Source organism: Schistocerca gregaria, chromosome 5, assembly GCF_023897955.1.
Source record: "Schistocerca gregaria isolate iqSchGreg1 chromosome 5, iqSchGreg1.2, whole genome shotgun sequence".
Classification (NCBI taxonomy): domain Eukaryota; kingdom Metazoa; phylum Arthropoda; class Insecta; order Orthoptera; family Acrididae; genus Schistocerca; species Schistocerca gregaria.
This window is the reverse complement of record NC_064924.1, coordinates 500991471-501016731: the sequence shown is the minus strand read 5'-3', so window position 1 is coordinate 501016731 and position 25261 is coordinate 500991471. Positions and strand designations below refer to the sequence as shown.

Below are 25261 nucleotides of genomic sequence, written 5' to 3'. Positions count from 1 at the left end.
ACAATGAAGTAACAGAACCAGTTGCTGCATTTTTGTGTTTATGGCAGTTTATCAACTTGATCAACATCAAAGCAGATGAACAAAGTAGCTGGGTTGGCTTGAAGTACTTCTGGTAACTTAAACAGAGTTTTAAAACTAAATTTGCAATGTGGCAGCACAGGAAGGTATACAATTAGTGTGTATTATCGGCTTTGACTGATGGCAGTGGAACTTGGACTATTAATGTAAAAATTATTCAAAATCTGAAGGTTGTTCAACAAGCAATGTAGAGATGTACATTGGAATTACAAGAAGAGGCAGGAAAACAAAGACCTAGTTATGACCACAATGAAAATTAAATGGAAAGGAGGGACAAATAGCCATGTGAATGAATGGTAAAGTGTTAAGAAAAGTTCTCTGCTGCACCCCAAGAGAGAGACAGGATGCCCTAGTGGAAGATGGGTAGGTGACACCAGAAACATGCAGGAGGAACAGGGTTGTGTAAATGTTAGAACTGTAAGGTAATTGGATAAATAAGAAATATACTCATCAAGCGACAGCAGAAGAATGCACAAATAAATGTAGTTAAATTTGCAAGCTTTCAGAGCCAGTCACCCGTCTTCCTGGTAGAAGGGTTGAAGGAGAAGAAAGAGAGATGAAGAAATAGGACTAGTGAGGTTTGGGAAATGGGAAGAGTTTAGAGAAGTCACCCAGAATCTTGGGTCACGGGAGCTTACCAGGAGGGATGAGAAGGACAGACTCAGTCTGACCCCTAAAGCCTGCAAATGTAAATACCTTTACACATGTGTTCACCTGCTGCTGCTTGCCGAGTAAATTTTTTATCTATGCAATTACATCATCTTTTCAAAAACTGATTATTTTTGTTGTTATATTAGAAACGTAATGGGTAGAAAAGGCTAGAGGCAGCTTTATTGGATCATATCAAATGATGACAATATGAGATGAAAAAATGTCTGCAAGACAGACATCAATAAAAAGCCAGCAATGAAAAGAAAACCGGATAAAGTTTCAGATAAAATCACTAACAAAAAAAGGAATTAATAAGCCAGAACTATTGATAAAATTGTTAGAAAAAACTGGGCAAAAGAAAGATGTGCCTCCTCTTCAACTCACAAGAGCAGTTCCATAATTTTGAAGCAGGACAAAACAAAAGCCTGTAGGAAGCTGCTCCTCCTACAGGTCTCAGTGCAAGCCTACTGTTAGCTATTTTTCTGGAGAAAATAAAATGTAGTTTTATTTGCACAGTGTCTACAGACATCTGTAACAGTAAGAACAGAAAAATGGCAGTGTTCTGAATGTGGTCTCTCTCTTTGAACATCTGTCTGTTTCAGAAGAAAGTGAGCTCAGACTAACTATGGGTACAAATTACTTGAAGGAAATTCCCTTTTTGGTGCAATAATTGCAAAGTAAATCAAGCTTTTAAACATTATCAAAAAATTAATTTACGTTACCAGAGTACAGCTTCACATGCACTTTCAAACCTTGTATCAGCTTACCTGTTTTGTTTCACACCACACACATCGCCCTCTGTCATCCAAACACTGAGAACAATTTCTTCGCAGGTGGCAGGGCATAGGACACTCTGACAGGTGTATCACAGCATCTTGTGATCTACAAATAACATCAACTAAATAATTTTTATAGCTGTGCTGAACTGATGGTGGCAATAGCAGAAATGATACTAATAATACACTGCAAGTAGCAAGTCAATTTTATGACACAACGACAGCCACAGAAAAACTATATACAGGCTTTACAGTTTAAATGATACCAGGCCAGCTAAGGGGGAAAAACTCCACATTCTCAGCTACATTTACATCAGTATGAATGCACACAGCAAGTAGATTCATTATCTCATAACAGCAGAAGTTGCTATTCAACTGCGTGCAGACAAAGTACCATAATGTGATATGGCTCTGCAGGACGCAATTCTGCGTAGAGGAAAAAGAAAGAATTGTTGGATGTTGATCTTGGGTTGATGATTTTATTTGCCGTTGAATCTGGAGAATGCCAGACCTCCCATTTCATTTTTTGAGACTGGAGGAACATGGTTCAACCTTTACAATGAAAAATTATAGTACCAATTCTCTTCTTAAATGATCACAAAATTTCTACTGTGACAGGGTCAACTTCATTTTCTGAGGCACACTTTTTTTATGAGAAACAGATGATACATTGCAATAATGGCTTTAAGTTTGGTGGCTCTTAACACTTCTATTTAGATACCTTGGTGTGCCACCTTTGATCTTTTTTTAGCATTTCTTTGTGCCACAAGATAGAATTTGCTATCTACTCCTGTCAGAGAGAGTGCAGAATGCAGACACGAAACTTGCAAAAAAGAGCAAAATGCAAATGTCATCAAGGTTGAGGCCTTTTTGTTGTGCCTATCCCTGTGACTCAGCATCTCCACTATATGGTGAGTGGCAACTTTCCTTTTCATAATACTGTTACATTCCATCCTGGATTTTCTACTGTTTGATCAAGGTTGAAGTATGTTACTCTTGCCATTATTTCCCTTTTTTCAGCAGCGTTGTCCAGGAACAAGGTATTCTCTGAAATGATATGTGCTATTTGAACTTAGTAGTGTGACATGGATATTCTTCTCCAAGCACTGGAGACATTTACTTTAAGCACTGATCCATTGTTACCCCAGCAAAAAGTTGTATTGCATTTCTGCATGCCATTCTGCTCCCTTATACTGCAGAACTTTTAAGGCTGATTGATCAGCAGCTATACCACAACCACTAGCTAACTGCTGGTTACTGTACATATAGCAACAGGTTTGAGGAAGAAAAGCAGCAAACTGTGAGTTATCTACCTATCCAAAATGTCTTAGACTTATTTAGAGTGAAAATTGTTGCATGAAATGATTCTTTCTACGACATGTTAAAGGTTCTCTCCTTTTCATAAGAAACAGTACAGAAAAAATTACTCTGTGTACTGTAATTAAATTAGTCTCATTTATATTATGGCTATTGAAGTAGTCTCTAGAAGTGTGTAAGACCTTCTTATGGCTGCCAATGAAAACTGATTCTTGAAATAATATTAGTATATTTTTATTTGTCACCATCTTTCCTGAAACATTTCATTTAGTATTTTCAACTTTCCCTCATTACTCTGGCAAGAGTCAAACAACCAGTGACACTCAATTTCTCTCACTTGTGCATGTTCAAAGTTCTATGCTGCTCTAACTTGTTACAGTTTCCTTGCAACCGAGCAATATTTCCGTATATGGCATAATATCGTTTCAAAAGTAATCTCCTTTGTAAGACAAACCACAGTGTCAAAATAGTCTCACGATGAATCAAATAATTTCATTTATACTATCCATAAACTGCACTAAGTAACAGTTTTATAAATCCATCAACAGTAACTGTTTAATAACTATATGACAATACTGGATCACATAACACCTTAAAGATGACACAAAAACAATTTGTATGTTATATTTAAGAAAACAAAAGGAAATGTTTTAGAAGAAATACATGTCATGAAAGCATTAAAGCAAGCCCCTGGTTCAGCTCTGAATAATCAGATTGAAAACTGACACTGCAATATCCTATCAAGTTTTGACAATCTGAATTGTCACCAGTAGCTACTAAGATGGTTTTCATGTTAATTTAGCAACTTTATTATACTCAAATACTACTCCTTCAGTAATTTTATAAAACTGACGTACCGATGTAAAGCAGATTATGTTTTATCTTTAATTTCATACCTACAATAAACTACAGATTGTTTAAAGTTATGTAACGCGGTTCCCAGAAACGCTTGTTTTCCTAGTTATGATTTTCTCCTTGCAGCTGTTTGTGTGTTTACTTTCTTTTTCCTCTCTGGAACTGTGGTCTTCTGCCTTCCAGAATACTGCTAGCCTAGCTGCTTACACCTCATCGGTCTGTTAGCAATATGGCAGATGGATACACACCACACAGGATTTAAAGTTTTACTCACATCAGATTTATACAGCTGATCTGTACATAATTCTGCAATATATCCTATGGGATGTTATTCAGTAAGCTATTTTTCAGGTCTCTTTCATCCTCGATGTTTTGGTTCCTTACTGTATTATTATTTTTTGGATAAAATTCTAAGAATACTTTTCCTTGAAATTAGCAGATCTTTTTGGCATTTTATCTCAGTTCACATTAGTGTCCCATTCATAATTTGTTTTTCCCCTGCTTTTGCACATTTTGACAAGCATCTTTTCGATATACTCAATTTCATTATGAAAACCCACCACTGTAATTTGACTCTTACCGTGGATTCTTCCTAAATGCTGGGTCTCCGTAAATGTCCATCTGCGAGGGAAATCCCAAAAGTAAGGTCTTCTACTTTTGTATAAGTACACAACTCTTTTAGTGTGCAGTTGGTCACACTGTTATGAAGAGTGCTTCATGCACTGTGTGTAAACATGCGCATGCTGTGCTGAGGCACTCAGTCTTGGCTTGGCAGCCGTACATAATGGCGCTCCCGTTGGATGTTACCGCCAAGTGTGAATTGCGTGCAGTTATTCGGTTTTTGAAAGCAAAGGGCACTGCGCCAACTGAAATCCATCACCAATTGATGGAAGTGTATGGTGAGTCATGCATAGATCTCAAAAATGTTCATTAGTGGTATAGAGAGTTTGCAGCTGGTTGGACCAAAATTCATGTCGAATACAGGAGGGGGAGACCGCCAATTTCTGAGGAGACAGTGTTGATCGTTGAGCAAAGCACACATGAAGATCAGCGGATCACCCTGGATGATCTCTGCACATTGGTTCCTGAGGTTTCCTGAAGCTCCACTCACAGAATTTTAATGGAAACATTGAATTACCGGAAGGTGTGCGCAAGACGGGTACCATGCATACTGACTGAGGACCACATGCTGCAATGAGTTGATGCTTCCCGTGCATTTCTTCACTGCCTTGCAGCCGAACAACTCAACTGTCATGCATGACGAAACCTGGGCATACCACTTTACACCTGAGACCAAGCAACAATAACACCAGTTCATAACTTTATGAACAGCATGGCGGCAAGCTGGTGTAACATGGGCATACAAAAACTGCTACAACGTCTCAAAAATGCATCGACAGAAATGGTGATTATGTTGAAAAATAGCTAAATGTTCAAGCTGTAAACTGATGTAGACCATTGTAGAAATAAACTGGTCTATGTAGTTATAAAAAAATAGGAGACCTTACTTTTGGGATTACCCTCGAAAATTATGAAAATATAAACACTTTGAGAGCTGCTCATCATCGTTTGTCAAATGCCAACATTATCTGCGGTTGTGTTACATCAATCATTTCAAAAAATTTCACACAGTGATCTGTATTCTTGGCAGATAAACCTGAAGATGCATCTATACTTATGTGAATCTGGTAATTGCAAATAAAGCACATTCACACAGTTACGCTTCTTTTGTAAACACTTCATAATTCTTGACCTTTTAATTATTATAATTTTTATGATAATTTGAATGGCTATTGAGTGTTGAGTGCTTTTTAATTGTTATTCACAATGTCTCAGACCTGTTGCTGGCCTCCCTAGAAGCTGTTTTTTCAAGTTTGTTGTGAAAAAGATCATATCATTTCACTGGAAGAAAATTTACTACGTACATTTCAAACGTTTGAAAACTTTGTACAGTAGCTCAACAAAGTAAGACAGCAGTTGACAAGAGAATAAATATCCAAGCATCAAGAACATACAATCATCCAACCAGCAACCTTAACTGTATCATTTTCAATTCAGTTATTCGCAAGGAAAACACACACACACACACACACACACACACACCACACACACACACACACACACACACACACACACACACACACCAGTCTGCAAAATTGAAGGACGAAAGGAACTTTTGCATCATCTATCACATCCAAGTATCACAGTTTGGTGAAACTTGGGCAATACATAGAAAGACCAGCTGCTGTACAGAACGGAAGGTAACAAGGAAAAATGCAATACAGTACACAGAAATGACACTTTTACTCAAAGACAATAATTACACTGAAGTCACCACGATTTACAGTGGTCCCTGGACATTACAAAAGGCAAGACATAGATCTTAATATGGTGTGTGATCAACACAGGTGGCAATGCATGCTCTCCAATGTCCTCCCTTACTGGCCACAGGGTTGGCTATGGTTGAAGTTGACAGCTGCTGGATGGTCTTTGGAACATGTGAATGTGCTGCAGTATGTCTCCCCATTGCATCCCACATGTGCTTGATGGAATTTAATTCGCCGGAAGGAGCAGGTTAGCCCATTTCCTGAATATTATTTTGTTCCATGAGCTTCTCCACCTGTGGTATTTAATATGGTAGCACATTCTCACTCATAAAAATGAAGTCAGAGCAGACCGTTTCCCCTAAAAAGACACACACTGGGAAGGGGTAAAGTGTCACAATAATGTTAAAAGTGACTCTATGGTGTTCAAAGATTTGGAAGTCAGTATGCCCATGAACAATTATGCCTCCTCGCACAAAACCACCCCCAAAATGATCACGATCAACAATGTTCCTGTGTGCACTGTGTGTTTCCACTTTTCACCATAGAAGAGTATTTTCAAAATCACTGCACAGGCTGAATCTGCTCTAATCCGATAAGAACACATGACCCTCTCCTGGTTGGTCCAGTACATGCACTCTTGGCACCATTACAAATAGTGCTGCCGACATGTGGGATTGTGCGCCTTGATGTCCTGTTAAATGTGGTTACAACTGCACCTGCAGTCTCTTGTGTTGTGCGTTCCAATCCTATTGACACTGTAGTCATGCTGACCTCACACCATTTGGCATCCAGCACTCTGTGCACAAGTGGCAAAATGCTCTTGCACTTTCATTTATTTCCACCAAGTTGTTAATATGTTTGTTATTTTATCTATCATGTCCGTAAGTTTTATTCACTTGTAGAGTTCTGCAAGATGGAATTATCATATATGGCCAATATTTTGGTGGCTAAACACCTCTGCCTTTCGCAGTGCACAAACTGCTGATGCTCAGTGATTTAAATCCGGGTTTGGAGAGGGGGCAGAAGCTCTCCATGGTGTGTTGGTGTGTTCAAATCACATAAAACCAGCAATCTACTGCCATTGGTGACTTGAAAAAGGTGAGGAAGGAAGGGGAGTGGTTTATCTTTCAAAATTTTTTGAAGGTTCTACTTTGCTGCAATCATATCACTTATTCCAATAGGCAAAATGGTACTATAATTAAGAGTTCCTTATCCTGTAAGTATCTGTAACTAATATAAGTGTGGTCATGTAGACTGTACATCAAATACTGTTCCTCTGAAGATGGACACATTTTATACTTTAGATCTCTACCTTCCTCAAGTTACAGCCAATACAGCAAGTGTCACACATTATGACAAGGATAGATTGCTACTCACCACATGGGGAAGGCACTGGCGTCACAGACAGACACAATGAAAAAGTTATTTTTCATTGTGCCTGTCTGTGACTCAACACCTCCACTATGTGGTGAGTAGCAATTTATACTTTCCATGTTGTTGTTATTCCATCCTGGACTCTACAGTGTTTGAATATTAATGCATTCTCATTTCTTCTGTCAACATTTATCTTTTCACACATGGTAAGTTACGCTACATTAAAATTCAGGAATACATTATATTTCTTACCTCCCTTTCCTTGCACAACGAGCATCCTCTGTCCACCATTCACAAAGGCCACTGCTAATGCAACTTTCACAGGAAATATAGTTGGAGCAATTGGCACAACTTGATGGAAGCAGAGTAAGGTAGCGCCATTCATTTGGCAATGCGGGGGATACACATTCTTCTGACTCATTTGACTTTCTTGACATGCATCGCTGGTTTAAATCACACCATCCACAAAGGGAATCTTCCAAACAGTGCAAGCAGTTTGTATATAAATGGCAAGAGCCATTCTCATATGGTTCTAAATAATCAAATGTGAATACCTGAGAAAGAAAAACATTGTTAAAGGTACTGTACATATTCATAACTCAATAAACAACTCAACACAATTACTAAAATTTGGCTACCTATAATAACTTGATGAATTAATAAAGCAGAAAGTTCAAACTCACGTTAACAGTAAAATAATTAACAATAAAGATGATATGTGGCGTAATGAATAGTCCATTAAATTTCAGGCTGCACAGATGCATGCCCAAAATTTAATGGACTCTGATTTGTTCATATTTCAAAATGTACATTTATGTGATCTTGACACACTGAGGATTTCATAGCCATCTCTTTGAAAAATTTAAGGGTAAAAGAATAGACAATGTATATCTGATATACATGAAATATATGTAAAACACAAACAAAGAGCTCCCTATTATCCATGTATGAATTATCTGGTTTGGGAATTATTTGTGCATAGTTAAATGATTTCTGAAAAGATAAAAAACAAATCTCAAGATAGTCTGTTCTAACTGGAATGAATATTTTCATTTAAAACACACAGTTATGCCAGTGATTTTACATTTTACCGACAAAAAACAATGAGGGCCTCAATCCCACACCATCAGACATCTCTGAAATACTGTTCTATTACTTCCCATTTCACCTACAACTAATGTGTGGACTGTATACTTGTAATATGTTCATAACTGATTTCCAGTCTCTCTGTTTGCCTTAACATTCTCCTACAAGCTTGTTTCCAATGAGTAACATGTAACTAACACATTGGAATTTAATACGGCACACATAGCATGTTCTGTAAACACAATAAATAGTAGTTTTAAGTAATTATGTATTTAGGATTTTCCGTGGTTTTCAGTTATCCATGTAATCTTGGGAGCAGTATTTAAAAACACAACAAATTTATAACTATTAGGAGTATTAGTAGTTTCCTAGAGGCTCAAAGTTAAAAAAATGAATATGAAAAAGATTTAGGTACAAACTAAAAATCACCTCTACCCAAAGAATCTCACTATTACATGAAAGGAAAAGCTAGTAACAACAACTGTTGTTACTAATATTTTAAGATCTCCTGCATTTCTATCTGTACTACCTGTCATCAGTTCCCAGTATGTTACTTCTTTTCAATGAGATATGAGACTTCAAGGTGCTTCAAAACTGACAGCAATAAAACAATAGGTAAGAAGAATGTCGCATACAGTTCCCCCTGGGGTGAGGAACGCTTTGCAGAGAGGGCACAGTGACAAGAACTTTTGAAATAGTGAAAGCAAAGTGGTAGTCATAACAATTTTAGGCAGCTCCAATAGCCCCACATGGTGCTGCTAGGTGAGGGCTTCTACTGTTTTGGTATGATGAGATGGATTCAGACACAAGTGTAACAATGGCAGTGTTAATAAATAGATTGTGAACATCACACGCAGTACAAGTGAAACAGCATTATGTATGGAATGAAAATAGGGGCACCAAGCCATTGCATATAGTGATTAGTTGTGTGGAGAAAATCTTATTTTGGTATGATATAATGATCATGTACAAATGAGGAAAATGTGGAAAATTTGCAAATAATAACAATACAATGAAGTGGCAAAATGTGTGTGTATATGGCATAAACAGACAGTGACTAACGTAACAGTGCGCAGTATAAAGACAAAGAGGTGAAGATTTTACATCAAGAATTAGACTAGGAATTTTGACTTCAAGCAGAAGCCACCATTACTGGAACCCACTGCAGCAGCCAATCAGTGTGCAAGATCAACCAGCGTCACATCCCAGGGTGTGACAGCCTAGCAATGCGTGACACAGTAGAAGTAAACATTGTGGATGGCACGGGATTATGAGCAACATCAGCAACTATGAAGATGACGCTGAAAGGGGATAGCAATCGACAACAGCAGCCAGTACAAAAAAAAAATACCACAAGATAAAACTGTCTGTCATTGAGTGTATAAGAGATATTTGGCAAAAACGAAAGTCTTAAACCTAATCAGTGATTCCAAATGAGAAGTTAGTGAATTCTGCCAGGAATCTTCAAATGGGGTACCAACAGCTGTAGTGTTATGCAGAATTAACAGTGACTAGATAGTTGGGGACCTATGTTGTGTCTCATGCACTCATATCTTCTTGTGTTCACTGTAAAAAATTTAGTGATTTTGAACTGTATGCTGATGTAAATCCTGTTGATTTTATTATAAAGCTCAATGATCTGCCAGGAAACGGCAATGATAAAGAAAAAATGTCTTTTGTGAGGGGCTATTCCTTTGATTGGGTAATTGACATTGCGGAGTCTCTTAGTTCATGGCAAGAATTAAAGAAATTACTTTTAAAAAAATATTGGTCTTGTAAGGCACAGCACAGATTAAGTGAATTATGGGAAAGTATTAGGTACAATCCTGGAAGAGGTATCACTACCTTGAAAGATTTCGGTCAGTATTGGGGTAATAAACTGAAGTACTCAAATAGAGAACTAGGTAGTAGTTTTGTAATTGTGGGATTAAAGAGCAAACTGCCCCAAAAATTAAATGCTTTGACGTGCACCCAGAAAAAATATAAATAATTTCTTGAAATATTTGGAATAAACAAGGCACAAACAATCTAGGTCTGTGGACTGTGGCAGTGGAATTATTGTGGCATTGGAATGAGTTTACAGGCGACGAACCAGTAATTAGAAAGAATGCAACTGATACTGGTAGGGATAAGGATAACTATAGACATGATTTGGCATGAAATAAAGAGCCATCAGTGACTAGAAACAACTCGGTAGACTAATGTCGAAGTGAACAGTGACAGGAAATTAAACAGGGAAATTGAACCAGGTATAGTAATAAAGAGAACTGTGTTCAGTGGAAGGGACCTTATGAAAGGAAATAAATTAAATGGAAAAGTAAAGACAGGAATAGAAGTTTACTGTCTCATAACACACAATTTCAGCTCAGTGATTTAATGCACAGGAGACTCATCAGAACACAAAAAATATCATTAATATAAGATACTGTACTGGATACATAATTTATATGCAACTAATAATTTTTCTTAAAAAGTAAAAATACTTAAAAAAATTAACACACATAAGTGCTCTCTACACTACTCAAATTTGCAGGTACTCCTTTGTGAATTCTTCTACTGAATAGTAACATTTCTGCACTAGTTTCTCATATACAGCTTTATTTTTCAGTGTTTCTAAGTTTGTACTGAGCAATTCTTTTCGTTTCACTTTGTTACAAATTTTCATACCCATATATTGTGGAGTTTGAGCATAAAGTTTTAAATGGAGGTGGGCAGCACAAAATTATTTTGATTTCTGCTATTGTAATCATGATGAAAATGATTGGTCATCTCACAGATGTACAGTGAGGGAACACCTACATTGCGCATATTTCATATTTCTAATGGTGGTTTTCTGAAGTTTTAATGTTCAACAAATGTGGTTTGAATTACCCCAACACAAAACTCAATACCTTCTTACTGATTCGAAGTAGCCTTCATATAGTACTTTCCTTATGTCCATATGTGCAACATTCTCACTGCAAATGCTATGCTATTTCATTTATTTGCAACATAAGCCCCATGACAGATTTTTATCCAGTTGCATTCCTAGGAATTTCACTCAGTTAGTTTCCAGCAAATCTTAGTTTTTGAGATTGATTTACACATCATTTAATTTTGTTTGTTTAGTTTTAAACTGCATTAACTGAGTATTCTCCAAATTTAATTTTAACCCCTTTAAATCAAAACCAGTATCTAATTTTTCTAAGGTATTTAATATAGTTTGAGGAAATTGGTCAGTACTGTTACTTTCAATGATTACAGATGTGCCATCTGCAAATAAAAATGAGTGACACTCAATATTAAGTCACAAATCATCTATGTGAAAAAGAAACAGATTGGACCCTAAGAAAGAACCTTGAGGGTACTCTTTGTGATATGGTTTTCCATGTATAAGTTCCTCTCATTGATGTTTAACCACTCTTTGTCTTCAGTTGGTTAGGTAGGACTTAAACCAATCTAAGAATGTTCAAATGTGTGTGAAATCTTGTGAGACTTAATAACTAAGGTCATCAGACCCTAAGCTTACACACTACTTAACCTAAATTATCATAAGGACAAACACACACACCCATGCCCGAGGGAGGACTTGAACCTTCGCTGGGACCAGCCGCACAGTCCACGACTGCAGCGCCTTAGACCGCTCAGCTAATTCCGCGTAGCTCTTTAACCAATCTAATACAGTGCCACTAATTCCATTTTTTTCTGTTTATAGAATAGCAAGTAGTGGTGCACACTGTCAAAAGCCTTGACTAGGTCTGTGGTTTTGCCTTTTTGAAATACATCCCGATTTTTTGAGGTTATTTTAAATTTTTCTATGAAATTTTGAATATGTGTTGTGACTACTTTTTCAAATATTTTTGGTAGTGATTCAAGAAGAGAGACTGGGTGGTTGTTTCCCCTATGTTATTTTATACCTTTTTTGAGTAAAGGCTTAACTGGTGCATACTTGAGTGTGTCTGAAAACTAACCATCTCGAAGAGAATGGTTAACTTTTGTAGAGAGGGGCTGTGCAATTATTCTGGAGACTGTTTTTAATACTTTTGTTGGTATCCCATTCCATCCTGCTATAGTTTTATTTTTCAGTCTTTTACAGTAGTGTTGCTCAATGAAAAGTTTTGCCTTAAAATTGGTAAGTGTAAATTTACCTTATCTGGGTAATTTTCTACATTGATGTTTGATTAGCTAATGTTTTTAAAGAATTAATTTCACAATTCTGGAATTTGAGCAGGATTTACAATAGAGTTTTGCCCTCTATCTTACTTTCAGAAATATCATGGTCTGTAGCTGTGGCACTCATTTCAGCTTTGATCACTGACACTAATGCCTTTGATTTGCTTTCGCTATCCAAAATAAACATATTACTTGAAAATAGAAGAATATGCTACTGCTATGAAGTAAGGATAAAAAACAACTGATGAACAAAGCAATTGAGGGTAGAGCTAGTGACAAAATAGTTTTTCTGGAAAGGAGAAACAAAGGTTGCAAGTAAACAGAGCAACAGTGAATACAAACAGGAACGCAGTCAAGAAATGATAGGGAAGAGAGCCCTGCTACCTGTCACTTAATTTTAATAAAACTACCTAATAATGAAATCATGAAAGTAGTTGTTGAATTTTGTGAGGATGATTTAATTGTAGTCATGTCAACAAGTTCTTCTGAGAATGGCAAATAAGGTTGTTGATGAAGAATGGGAGCTACAGTACATGCATTTGATTAATGAGTATAATTATGAAATTCCAGGAAGAGTGCCATATGAATGTGAGAAGTAGTTTTGGGAGGCTGAAGATAATATGGATGAACTAAGTGATATACAAAAGAAGCATTATGATCAACTTAAACAGATATGGAGAGAATGTTATGATATAACAGACAATGATATGAATGAACGTCAGAGTGAAAGAGAATGTGAGTTAGTAACAAACGAATAAGAAATGACAGTGTTTAAAAAGGCAAGTGTGGAAAAAAATTAATGAAGCTGTTGGAGAAGTAAATGATACTGGGCAGGAAAGTAAAATCAGACAAAATCATTGGTAACTTTAATTATATGCATTAAGAGTAGTCAGTTGAGACTCAAATAGATGTTGTAATAGAAACAGGGACTTCAAGAACAGTAAATGAAATGGTCAGTCAGGCTAATGGCTTGATTGAGGAAAAGGTGTGTGTAAAGTTGCAAATTAGTAGTAGTATTAGTAAGTGAAGTGGGGAAAAAAACAAAAATGACCAACAATGTAAGCAAATATATGAGACAGTGCATAAATGTTATACTGATGTCAATGGATATACTGAGCAGAAATCTGTTGATGTGACTGTGGGTGTCTTCGTGAATACCGAGTCAGAATGAGTGGACTTAATGAGTAATGATGAGCACAAAATATATAATAGTGCAGACTTACGTCAGATAATGAAAGAAGCTGTAACTTTGATGGTTAACAGCGATGTAAGTAGTTTGCAACAACAGTCACACTTTTGCAATTTGCAAAGTAGAACATGGAAAGGTTGTTGACATACCAGATTTGGGGATTGAGCAAGATATTGTTAACATAAAAATTGATGCCTTTGATGATACTGAATAGAGTGTATGCAATTGATGGATGATGATTTGGTTAAAGTGGAAGACAGTGTGAATGAATGCCAAGACGAAAGAGAGCATGTATCAGTAATTAGTAAAGTGAATCAATATGAGTTGCGAATAAAGAACCTGGAGTATGTATGATTAAAATGGCTTATGTGCACGTAATGAATGACAATGTTAAAGAAAAAGATGAAATTGCAGACAAAAAGAACTTTACTTTTACTGAAAGTAAAAGTGTATTTGAACTGTCAGTAACTGAGTTGCAGAAGGTTTTGCCAGAAGACACATCAATAGTAGACAGTAACAGATTAAAAGTTCATGTTGATAATATTCAAGACAAAGTTAAGTTGAAAGTTTGAGAGTTATCGATTGCTGTCAAATTAGAAATGTGGTGAGGCAGGTTTGAACTCATGAAACAAATTAAATACTGCAAACAGTGCAGAAAATTGTCGAGTTGAAGATGACATCCTTAACAAAGTTATTACTGATTTTTATCTGCAGATAGTGCAAACAGTTGTTGGTGTGAACATTGACATATGTGAGGGTAATAGTAGTTAATTTCTGATGTAGTATCACAAAATATTAATGATGTATAGAATGTGGTTGTCAACCAGAAAATTATTGTTGCAAATATTGATTCCTTTTTTTTATGTAAATGGTTCAACTGGTTCTAAGCACTATGGGACTTAACATCTGAGGTCATCAGCCCCTGGACTTAGAACTACTTAAAATTAACTAACCTAAGGACATCACAGACATCCATGCCCAAGGCAGGATTTGAACCTGCGACCGTAGCAGCAGTGTGGTTCTGAACTAAAGTGCCTAGGACCACTCAGCCACAGCTGCTGGCTGTGTTGGTGTAGAAACAGATTTTTCACAAGTGTTGAGTGCAATTTTGACCAAGTTATACCTGAATAAGAAAATCAAAATAACAAAGTGATTCATGTATAGCTGTTTACAAGGCTGCTACGAAAGCAACAGCTAACCACCATATGCACTTGGCTGCACCTTCTGTACTGTTCACCATTGTCAAATCTCTTGGCTACTGCAGGTAGTAATTACTGCAGCCAGCTGCAGACTATGCTAGCAGCTGGTAACTTAAAAGAGTTGTGATCCGTTTTGTTATGTGCTTTATTTCTCTGTGAGGCGAGTTTATTTTGCACCATATCTGAAGCTTGTTGAGGAAGTGTGCAAAAAAGTGTGGCTGCTAAATGGAAAGTTCAGCGATCTGTCCATGTTTTACATTGTCAGACACATGAGTTTGGGTGCTTGGTGAGAGAATATTGTGAGAAGGAGAGAGACAATGGTGCAACTCTACTGCTTCTAAGGAAGGTGGTCAGGGGATCTGCAGACACTTTGAACATACTACAATATGAAAATTCATGAAAATTTATGTGAAGCACTGCTCAAATAAATAGAGAAAAAAGTTAGCCACAGTTTCCACAGTATGTAGTAGATGAGGTAGCTAAAGAATGTGGCCACAGAGTTCTTTGGCTTTCACCATACCACTGCCATTTCAATGCGATCAAAATGATTTGGGCACAGATTAAACATTATGTGACAAAGCAAGCTGGGGTATTTTTACTTCCCCTCTTGTTTTGCCATCTGCCTCCATAGAATTCAATTTTTTCACTTTTAACTAATTACCATTAACATATGTAAATACAATCTGCATTTTCATGAAAGAGAAAGGATGGCCCTCAGTTTTAAGGAATAGGCACCAGATCTAATTTTGTGCTCAGTTTTACGTATGTAATTGGTTTTCTAATTTATTTGGACTATTCCTAGCTAGTATCTTACATTATAGGGTGAAATCAATAATTGTTTCATAACTTAAATTCTATTGTTGACTTATAAACAAATGTAGCTTCTGTAGTAAGTATAAACATTTGGAGGAACTACTAATAGTATTATGATAGCAAAGGCAGCCCTTAATTAATTCCAAAGTAATTAACAGTTTTGTCAAAAGTATTGTTTGCATAATGATATTTGTTAATTTCATGATTTACACAAATAATTCGGCTTAACCCCAGTAGTAGAAAAAACTGTAAAAAGAAAAATTTTTTGGTGCATTTAGTTAATTTAATGAGTTAAGTTTTAATTGTAATTTCTGTAAATTTAACTTCAAACAATGTGTAGTTTCAGTAGCTATTATTGTGAGGATGTATAAGGGCCTGATTTTTGGTACTGAGACAGTCAGTCCATGGCCTAGTTTTTGACGAGAAACCTGTGTTGATTAGACCAACAACAATGCTTCAACTTAACTGTGAAATAAGTGTTACACAATTAGGCCGTGCGTTAAAACAATGACAGTGTCTGCTCAATACCTACCTTTTTGTTCTTCAAGAACTGCAAACTTAGTGGTTAGGTTTTTAATGCTTGAAGGTGTACAATAGTAAACTATTGTAGCAGTATGTAGACGTTCGCCTGCAGCCTATTAATGAGGCTTATCAAAAGTTAAACAACAGTGCACTGGCCATATTAAATGTGCAAATGGGGCATTGTTAAAAGTGCAAGTAAACAACTGTGAAACACAAATGTGCACCTGACAGCTACATCATTTACAGTAGACAGTACTACACTTCCATCCCTATTTTTTCAGCCAGTATGTCGACACTGAGGACAACAAACGAAGAAATAAAGCAGGGAACACTGTCACACACTTCAATGCCATCAAAATTATTTGGGCACAGATTTAACATTTTAAGGCAACAAATAGCGAAAGCTTCACTGTGGCAGAAATTCATAGACTGTTAGAGGAAGCAGTGGCACAAATAATGCCAGAGAAACGGAATAACGTTGTATGCCACACAGATACAGCTGTTACGGAAGCATGGAAAAGTGAAGTGAGTGTGAAGAGTAATACTGAAAATATAATTATATCCTAGGGGAATTCCAGTGAATCGTAGACGCATCAGAGCCCAGATAATGACAATGTCAAAGAAGAAAGTGATTCTGAACTAAGTGGCATTTACCCTTTGCCTTAATTAACCTTTATTTTTGTGTTTGCATTTTGTATTTTTGGGTGAATAGTGTGTACTGGCTTTGCACAATAAATCTCATCTCATTATTAAGGAATACTAATCTGCATGAGCATGACACCCTACATGCACTCTATAGTCACTAGTAAGTACTCAAGCAATTTACATTATTTTAATGTTGTTAGTTATTGTATTTACATGAATGATTTAGATCCATATGATTAGAGGCCTTAGATAGCAACCACAGTTTGCTGGTAATGAACCTGAGAGGGACTATGGATAATAAAGTGACTGAAAACCAGGACAGATGTACAAGGGTATGGAAGTTGAAGGAGGAAGAAAGCAGGCTACAGTACCTACAAGTAATAAAGGAAAGCATTCCAAAGGATGAACCAAAAACAGTAGAAGAGGAATAGGGTAGATTCAAGGGAACATTAGTAAGTGCAGCAGAAACAATATGTGGGAGGACAAGCAACAAAAAGAGATGGAAAGAAACACCCTGGTGGAATGATAAAACAAAGGATATAGCACAGAAGAAGAATAGAGCATTTACGGTCTGGTTCCAGAAGAGAACAGTGGAGACAAGAGAAGAGTATCAGGCCAGAAAGAAAGAAGCAAAAAGAGTGGTGGTGGAGGAAAGAAGAAAGTGGATGTAACAGTGGACGAGAATGATGGAGGAGGAGGGAAAGGGTTCGCCGGCAGACAGGCACAATGAACAAAACACACACACACACAGAGACACAGAATTACTAGCTTTCGCAACCGATGGTTGCTTCTTCAGGAAAGAGGGAAGGAGAGGGAAAGACGAAAGGATGTGGGTTTTAAGGGAGAGGGTAAGGAGTCATTCCAATCCCGGGGGCGGAAAGACTTCCCTTAGGGGGAAAAAAGGACAGATGTGTCTGCTTGTGTCTGTGTATGTGCGGATGGATGTGTGTGTGTGTGCGAGTGTACACCTGTCCTTTTTTCCCCCTAAAGGAAGTCTTTCCGCCGCCGGGATTGGAATGACTCCTTACCCTCTCCCTTAAAACCCACATCCTTTCATCTTTCCCTCTCCTTCCCTCTTTCCTGAAGAAGCAACCATCGGTTGCGAAAGCTAGTAATTCTGTGTGTGTGTGTTTTGTTCATTGTGCCTGTCTGCCGGCGCTGTCCCGCTAATATATATATATATATATATATATATATATATATATATATATATATATATATATATATATATATATATATATATATATATATATATATATGGCCTGTAGAGGACTTTGATTTGGGATAGGAGTTGACAGGCCATTTCCTGAAAATAAATAAATATATATATATTTCCATTCCCGTATTTCCCACATAACCGATCATTTTTTAGCAGCTTCCCACAGGTTTAAACGTTATTATTTCTTCATCAAACAATTGTTAGCCTCATTCTAATAACCTGCCAGTACACAACCAGTCCTTTGAATACATTTACACATATATTTTTCGAGATTTTATTCGAAAAATTTTTTCGAATTTTATTTTTTTGGAAAATTTTTTTCGAAACTTTTTTCGAAAATATTTTTTTTCTTTCGAAACTTTTTTCGAGAAATTTTTTTCGAAATTTTCTTGAATTTCCCCACCCTTTTACGTGATCTGGAGACAACATAACTACCTAACCTTTGCACCCATTGTTGTTCACCTACCTAAGTTCAGCACAGGATCAACATAGCTCATCTCAAACCAACACTTTTTCGACTTTTTTCACACCTTTATCTCACCCCATATAAATTTCTATTTACTTTCACTTTAACCTCACATTACCCTTTCCACCTTCTAATACCATGTCAACCTCACAACATCCCTACAACGACCCCATTAAATTTTATTTACATTCCCTCCGCAAACATGCCTTCACCCTAGCCAGATTACGCTCCCATATTTTATTTACTCAGGCTTGTCTGACATTTGGCATTACTCCCAAAGGCCTCACACTTAAAGTCCCCATCTCTGGCTGCAATCCTTCTTTCCATCAGTCCTTATACCAGTTCCAAACAGCAAAATCCATAGCCCTCACTCGCCTAATCCTTCACCTATACATCGACTCGGCCAATGAACACACCTGTCAACTCCTCCTACAGGCCAACCGCAAATTAGAACAGCATGCCACCCTCCACCTCAAAAAACTATCCAATCTCCTGGTTTCCCACCTCCGGAAAGGCAACTCACTCACCCTCCACAACCTTTCCAACAAACCTCAACCTCCTCTCATTGCACACAGACCAAGTCTCTCCCATCTACTCAATCTCCCACTTCCAGTTCCACTCCCCCCAACACCTCAAAATTCTAGTCAACACAATCTGGAACCACAACACCCCAATTCAGTAGTTAACCTTTGCTCCAAACCCCTCTCCCAATACGAAACCTCTGTCCTATCCAAAGGCCTCACCTTCAGCCCCACTCCCAGGTTCAACCAAACTGCCCTTGTCAAAGATTTACTGTCCTACACACGTAGTCTCTGCTGGAAATATCACTTTGCCACGAAGAAAAATAATCCTGATCCCACTCCTAATGATTCAACTCCCCAAGACACTATCCAAATTAAGCCCTGCCTGGAACAGTTCCGTCCTCCATCACAGCGGGACCCACCTCCTCTTCCTCAAAATCACCCTCTCCAAACCTTCCAGGAATTTCTCACTTCCAGCCTTGCCTCTCAATCTTTCTTGAAAAACCTTAATCCTACTCCCAACATCACCACAGCCGAAGCCCAGGCTATCCTTGATCTGAAAGCTGACCGATCCATCACCATTCTTCCGGCTGACAAGGGTTCCACAACCGTGGTACTTGATCGTCGGGAGTATGTGGCTGAGGGACTGCGTCAGCTTTCAGACGATTCTACATACAAAGTTTGCCAAGGTAATCCCATTCCTGATGTCCAGGCGGAGCTTCAAGGAATCCTCAGAACCTTAGGTCCCCTACAAAACCTTTCACCTGACTCCATCAAACTCCTGACTCCACTGACACCTCACACTCCTACCTTCTACCTACTTCCTAAAATTCACAAACCCAAACATCCTGGCCGCCCCATTGTAGCTGGTTACCAAGCCCCCACAGAACGTATCTCTGCCTACGTAGATCAACACCTTCAACCCATTACATGCAGTCTCCCATCCTTCATCAAAGACACCAACCACTTTCTCGAACGCCTGGAATCCGTACCCAGTCTGTTACCCCCGGAAACCATCCTTGTAACCATTGATGCCACTTCCCTATACACAAATATCCCACACGTCCAGGGCCTTGCTGCAATGGAGCACTTCCTTTCACGCCGATCACCTGTCACCCTACCTAAAACCTCTTTCCTCGTCACCTTAGCCAGCTTCATCCTGACCCACAACTTCTTCACTTTTGAAGGCCAGACATACCAACAATAAAAGGGAACAGCCATGGGTACCAGGATGGGCCCCTCGTATGCCAACCTATTTATGGGTCACTTAGAGGAAGCCTTCTTGGTTACCCAAGCCTGCCAACCCAAAGTTTGGTACAGATTTATTGATGACATCTTCATGATCTGGACTCACAGTGAAGAACAACTCCAGAATTTCCTCTCCAACGTCAACTCCTTTGGTTCCATCAGATTCACCTGGTCCTACTCCAAATCCCATGCCACTTTCCTAGACGTTGACCTCCATCTGTCCAATGGACAGCTTCACACATCCGTCCACATCAAACCCACCAACAAGCAACAGTACCTCCATTATGACAGCTGCCACCCATTCCACATCAAACGGTCCCTTCCCTACAGCCTAGGCCTTCGTGGCAAACGAATCTGCTCCAGTCCTGAATCCCTCGACCATTACACCAACAACCTGAAAACAGCTTTCGCATCCCGCAACTATCCTCCCGACCTGGTACAGAAGCAGATAACCAGAGCCACTTCCTCATCCCCTCAAACCCAGAACCTCTCACAGAAGAACCCCAAAAGTGCCCCACTTGTGACAGAATACTTCCCGGGACTGGATCAGACCTTGAATGTGGCTCTCCAGCAGGGATACGACTTCCTAAAATCCTGCCCCGAAATGAGATTTATCCTTCATGAAATCCTCCCCACTCCACCAAGAGTGTCTTCCCATCGTCCACCTAACCTTCATAACCTCTTGGTTCATCCCTATGAAATCCCCAAACCACCTTCCCTACCCTCTGGCTCCTACCCTTGCAACCGCCCCCGGTGTAAAACCTGTCCTATGCACCCTCCCACCACCACCTACTCCAGTCCTGTAACCCGGAAGGTGTACACGATCAAGGGGAGAGCCACATGTGAAAGCACCCACGTGATTTACCAACTGACCTGCCTACACTGTGACGCTTTCTATGTGGGAATGACCAGCAACAAACTGTCCATTCGCATGAATGGACACAGGCAGACAGTGTTTGTTGGTAATGAGGATTACCCTGTGGCTAAACATGCCTTGGTGCACGGCCAGCACATCTTGGCACAGTGTTACGCCGTCCGAGTTATCTGGATACTTCCCACCAACACCAACCTATCCGAACTCTGGAGATGGGAACTCGCCCTTCAGTATATCCTCTCTTCTCGATATCCGCCAGGCCTCAACCTCCGCTAATTTCAAGTTGCCGCCGCTCATACCTCACCTGTCTTTCAACAACTTCTTTGCCTCTGTACTTCCGCCTTGACTGACATCTCTGCCCTTAGTCTTTGCCTTTAAATATGTCTGCTTGTGTCTGTGTATGTGCGGACGGATATGTGTGTGTGTGTGTGTGTGTGTGTGTGTGTATATGTCTGCTTGTGTCTGTGTATGTGCGGACGGGTGTGTGTGTGTGTGTGTGTGTGTGTGTGTGTGTGTGTGTGTGTGTGTGTGTGTGTGAGTGTGTGCGAGTGTACACCTGTCCTTTTTTTCCCCCTAAGGGAAGTCTTTCCGCTCCCGGGATTGGAATGACTCCTTACCCTCTCCCATAAAACCCACATCCTTTCGTCTTTCCCTCTCCTTCCTGAAGAAGCAACCATCGGTTGCGAAACCTAGTAATTCTGTGTGTGTGTTTGTGTGTTTTGTTCATTGTGCCTGTCTGCCGGTGCTTTCCCGATTGGTAAGTCTTGGAATCTTTGTTTTTAATATATATATAAAGAGGTGTTATATGGGATGATTAAATGTAAGAGGAAGAACGGTATGACACATTATGTTCAAATGGTGAACAAAAGTGGACAAGATGTAGAGAATAATGAGGAACTCAAGAAGATGTGGGAGGGCGATTTTGAAGAACTCCTGAACCCGAGTGGAGACCTGGATGAGGAGGAACAAGCCAAGGAGAAAAAAGAGGAGGGACAGCAAATACAAAAAGACCTTACATGGGGAGAAGTGGAAGATGCATTGGGCAAGATGAAGGGAGGGAAGTCACCAGGTCTGGATGAGCTAAGTGTAGAAATGGTGAGAGCAGCAGGAGATATGGGGATACAATGACTATATCATGTAATGTAAATTGTGTGGAGACAGAAGATGGTACCAGGAGACTGGAAGAAGGGAATAATTGTCCCAATCTTTAAGAAGGGAAATAGAAAAGAGTACAGGTACTATAAGGGGATAACATTGATGAGCCACTATGCAAAGATTTTTGAGAAAATTTTGGAAGCAAGAGTTCAGGCAAAATTAGAGGGAAGAATGAGAGAAGAGCAACATGGATTCAGAACAGGGAGGTCCACGGTGGATCTAATTTTTGCTGTAAGACAACTGCAGGAAAAGCACTATGAAAATGAAATAGACCTAGTAATGACCTTCCTGAACGTTGAAAACGGGTGTGATAGTGTATGTAGAAGCAAAGTGTGGATAGCCCTGGAGAACGGAGGAGTAGCAAACCCGATTATTTGAGGGATAAGGGAAATGTACCATGGAAGTGTAAGCTGTGTGAAAGTGGGAGGAGAGAGATCAGCTTGGATTGAACAGAAGAATGGCTTGAGGCAGGGAAATGCACTTTCACCATTACTCTTCATTGTAGTGATGGATGATATAATGAGCACAGTAGCACAAGTAATTGGTGAAAGGAATATGAAAGCTATGGTGTTTGCAGATGATCTGATGATTTGGGGGGAATAAGGAGGAGGAAGTACAAGATCAGTTGGACTTATAGGAACAAACAGTACAAGAATATGGGATGAAATTTAGTATAAGTAAGAGTGAGATGATTATCACAAGAAAGAAGGAGAAAGGAACAATGGGAATAACAATTGGTGGGGAACAACTGAGGAGAGTGGAGAGTTTCAAGTAGCTAGGAAGCCTTACACAGGAAGATGGAAAAAACGACAGAGAAATAAACGAGCGGGGGAGAAAAGCAGAAGCATTTCAGAAGGGTGTCAGAAGCCTGATATGGGGCAAGGATGCACCACAAACCAGTGTGGGTTTATACCAGGTTATATACCAGTCATACTATGTCCCGATCCTGGCATATGCAACATAAACCTGGGTTATGAAAGAAAGAGAGAAAAGCAAAGTACAAGGTAATGAGATGAAATTCTTGAGAAACAGTATTGGAGTGACAAAGATAGACAGGTTAGGAAATGATAGGATCAGAGAGTTAATGAAGGTGGAACCACTGCAGGAGGAGATAGGGAAATCAAGGCTGAGATGGAATGGACATGTTAATAGAATGGAAGAGAAGAGGCTACCCAGGAGGAAACACGAGATGAAACTGGAAGGAAAGAGACCAAGAGGAAGTCCGAGAGACAGATGGCTGAAAGGAGTAGAGGAATGCGCCCATAAGAAAGGAGAAGACTGGACCAAGGTGAAGATGGAGAGATGGTGGCAAGACAGAAGATTATAAAGAGGCCTATGTTCCATACAGACACGGCCAGAGGCTGGAAACTGTCCAAGATGATGATGATGATGGTAATGATAATGATGATGATTGAGATCCATTTTAATATACCTTTCATATTGAATATGGCAACTGAACTTGATTCATTCTGATTATTGGAAAGACCGTGTGTAACCTGGTGCTTTTCTCAAGATATACAAATAATAAGAACACAATATCATTTTATACTCAGAAGTGTGTTTGTTAAGCTAGCAGGATATTATGGTTCAAATGGCTCTGAGCACTATGCGACTTAACTTCTGAGGTCATCAGTCACCTAGAACTTAAAACTAATTAAACCTAACTAACCTAAGGACATCACACACATCCATGCCTGAGGCAGGATTTGAACCTGCGACCACAGCGGTCACTCAGCTCCAGGCTGTAGCGCCTAGAACCGCACGGCCATTCCGGCCGGTTGGATATTATGATCCTATGAAGTGAAATCAGTACCACACATTAAAAGGCAGCTTGAGACAGCAGTCCAGGAACGAACTGCACAGATGTTGCTGCTGCAGCCATATTGCATGCGCACACATAAGTGAACCACCAAAATGCCCCCGTCACGCACAACTTTGCTTTGCTGCCAATCACTTCATTATTCTACATTGGGTATAATGATTTAATGGCAGTATAGACAGATAGCTATCTAAATACTGACGTGTATAATGATATTGGTAACAAACTGCTGTTTGTTACAGTGGAAAGGGATAGTGTTGATGTAGATGTTAATGAAATTGATAGTGTTGAGACTGTGCTCGATGATGCAATTAGTATTTGTAATGTAAATGATGATCTTGGTGAGAAGGAAGGATCCATTTGCTTTTAGAAAGTGGAAATAAACAAAAATGTGAATCAAATGTCTTAACTTTACCTTGAATGCAAAAGTAAATGAGGTCTGTAATTTGGGTACTGAAAGCATCCATAACAATGTGTAGTAATAGTTTTCTGTGTAGACATTGGATAACTATTTGACATCCCAGCAAGGAAAAAGTTGGCAGTTTTATGTGAAAGGGCTTATCCGGAGTAGTGGGAGGAGAAGAGTAATGAAATATGTGATTTTGTGAAAGTGAAAGCTGGATCTGAATGATAATTTAACTGTATGTTTGGATAATTTATGCAATGCTGATAATAATATTAGTGACAACGAATTGAAGAAAAGAACATTTGAAACTTCTGCAGTCAGCAGTGAAGGCAATACAAAGGAAATAGTGAAAGTTAATTAAACAATGCTGTCTTGAGGAAGTGTGATACTGTTGGTAAGAAAATGATTGCTAAAGCAAAGAAGCCTGTTGTGGAGTTGCCAATGGTTGTATGTGAGTTATCAGAAGTTGCGGGTCATAGAAGTAGTGTGGTGGTGATAGATAGTCTAAGCTCAGGCAAAGGATGTGGTTAAGCCATTCTATCTGTGTTTGTATTGAGTAATGAGATGAG

The 25261-nt window shown here is 38.8% G+C and overlaps 1 protein-coding gene across 2 annotated transcripts in view; it reads right to left on the bottom strand.

Moving 5' to 3' along the window:
* The window catches only part of LOC126272042 (multiple epidermal growth factor-like domains protein 8), a 371715-nt gene that overhangs the window by 144523 nt on the left and 201931 nt on the right, over positions 1-25261 (bottom strand). For both annotated transcript variants that reach the window (XM_049974556.1, XM_049974557.1), the window contains exons 14-15: positions 7631-7932; positions 1497-1611 (exon numbers count right to left, since the gene is read on the bottom strand). In XM_049974556.1, the coding sequence (XP_049830513.1) occupies positions 1497-1611; positions 7631-7932 (417 nt within the window). The remainder of the gene's footprint in view (positions 1-1496; positions 1612-7630; positions 7933-25261) is intronic.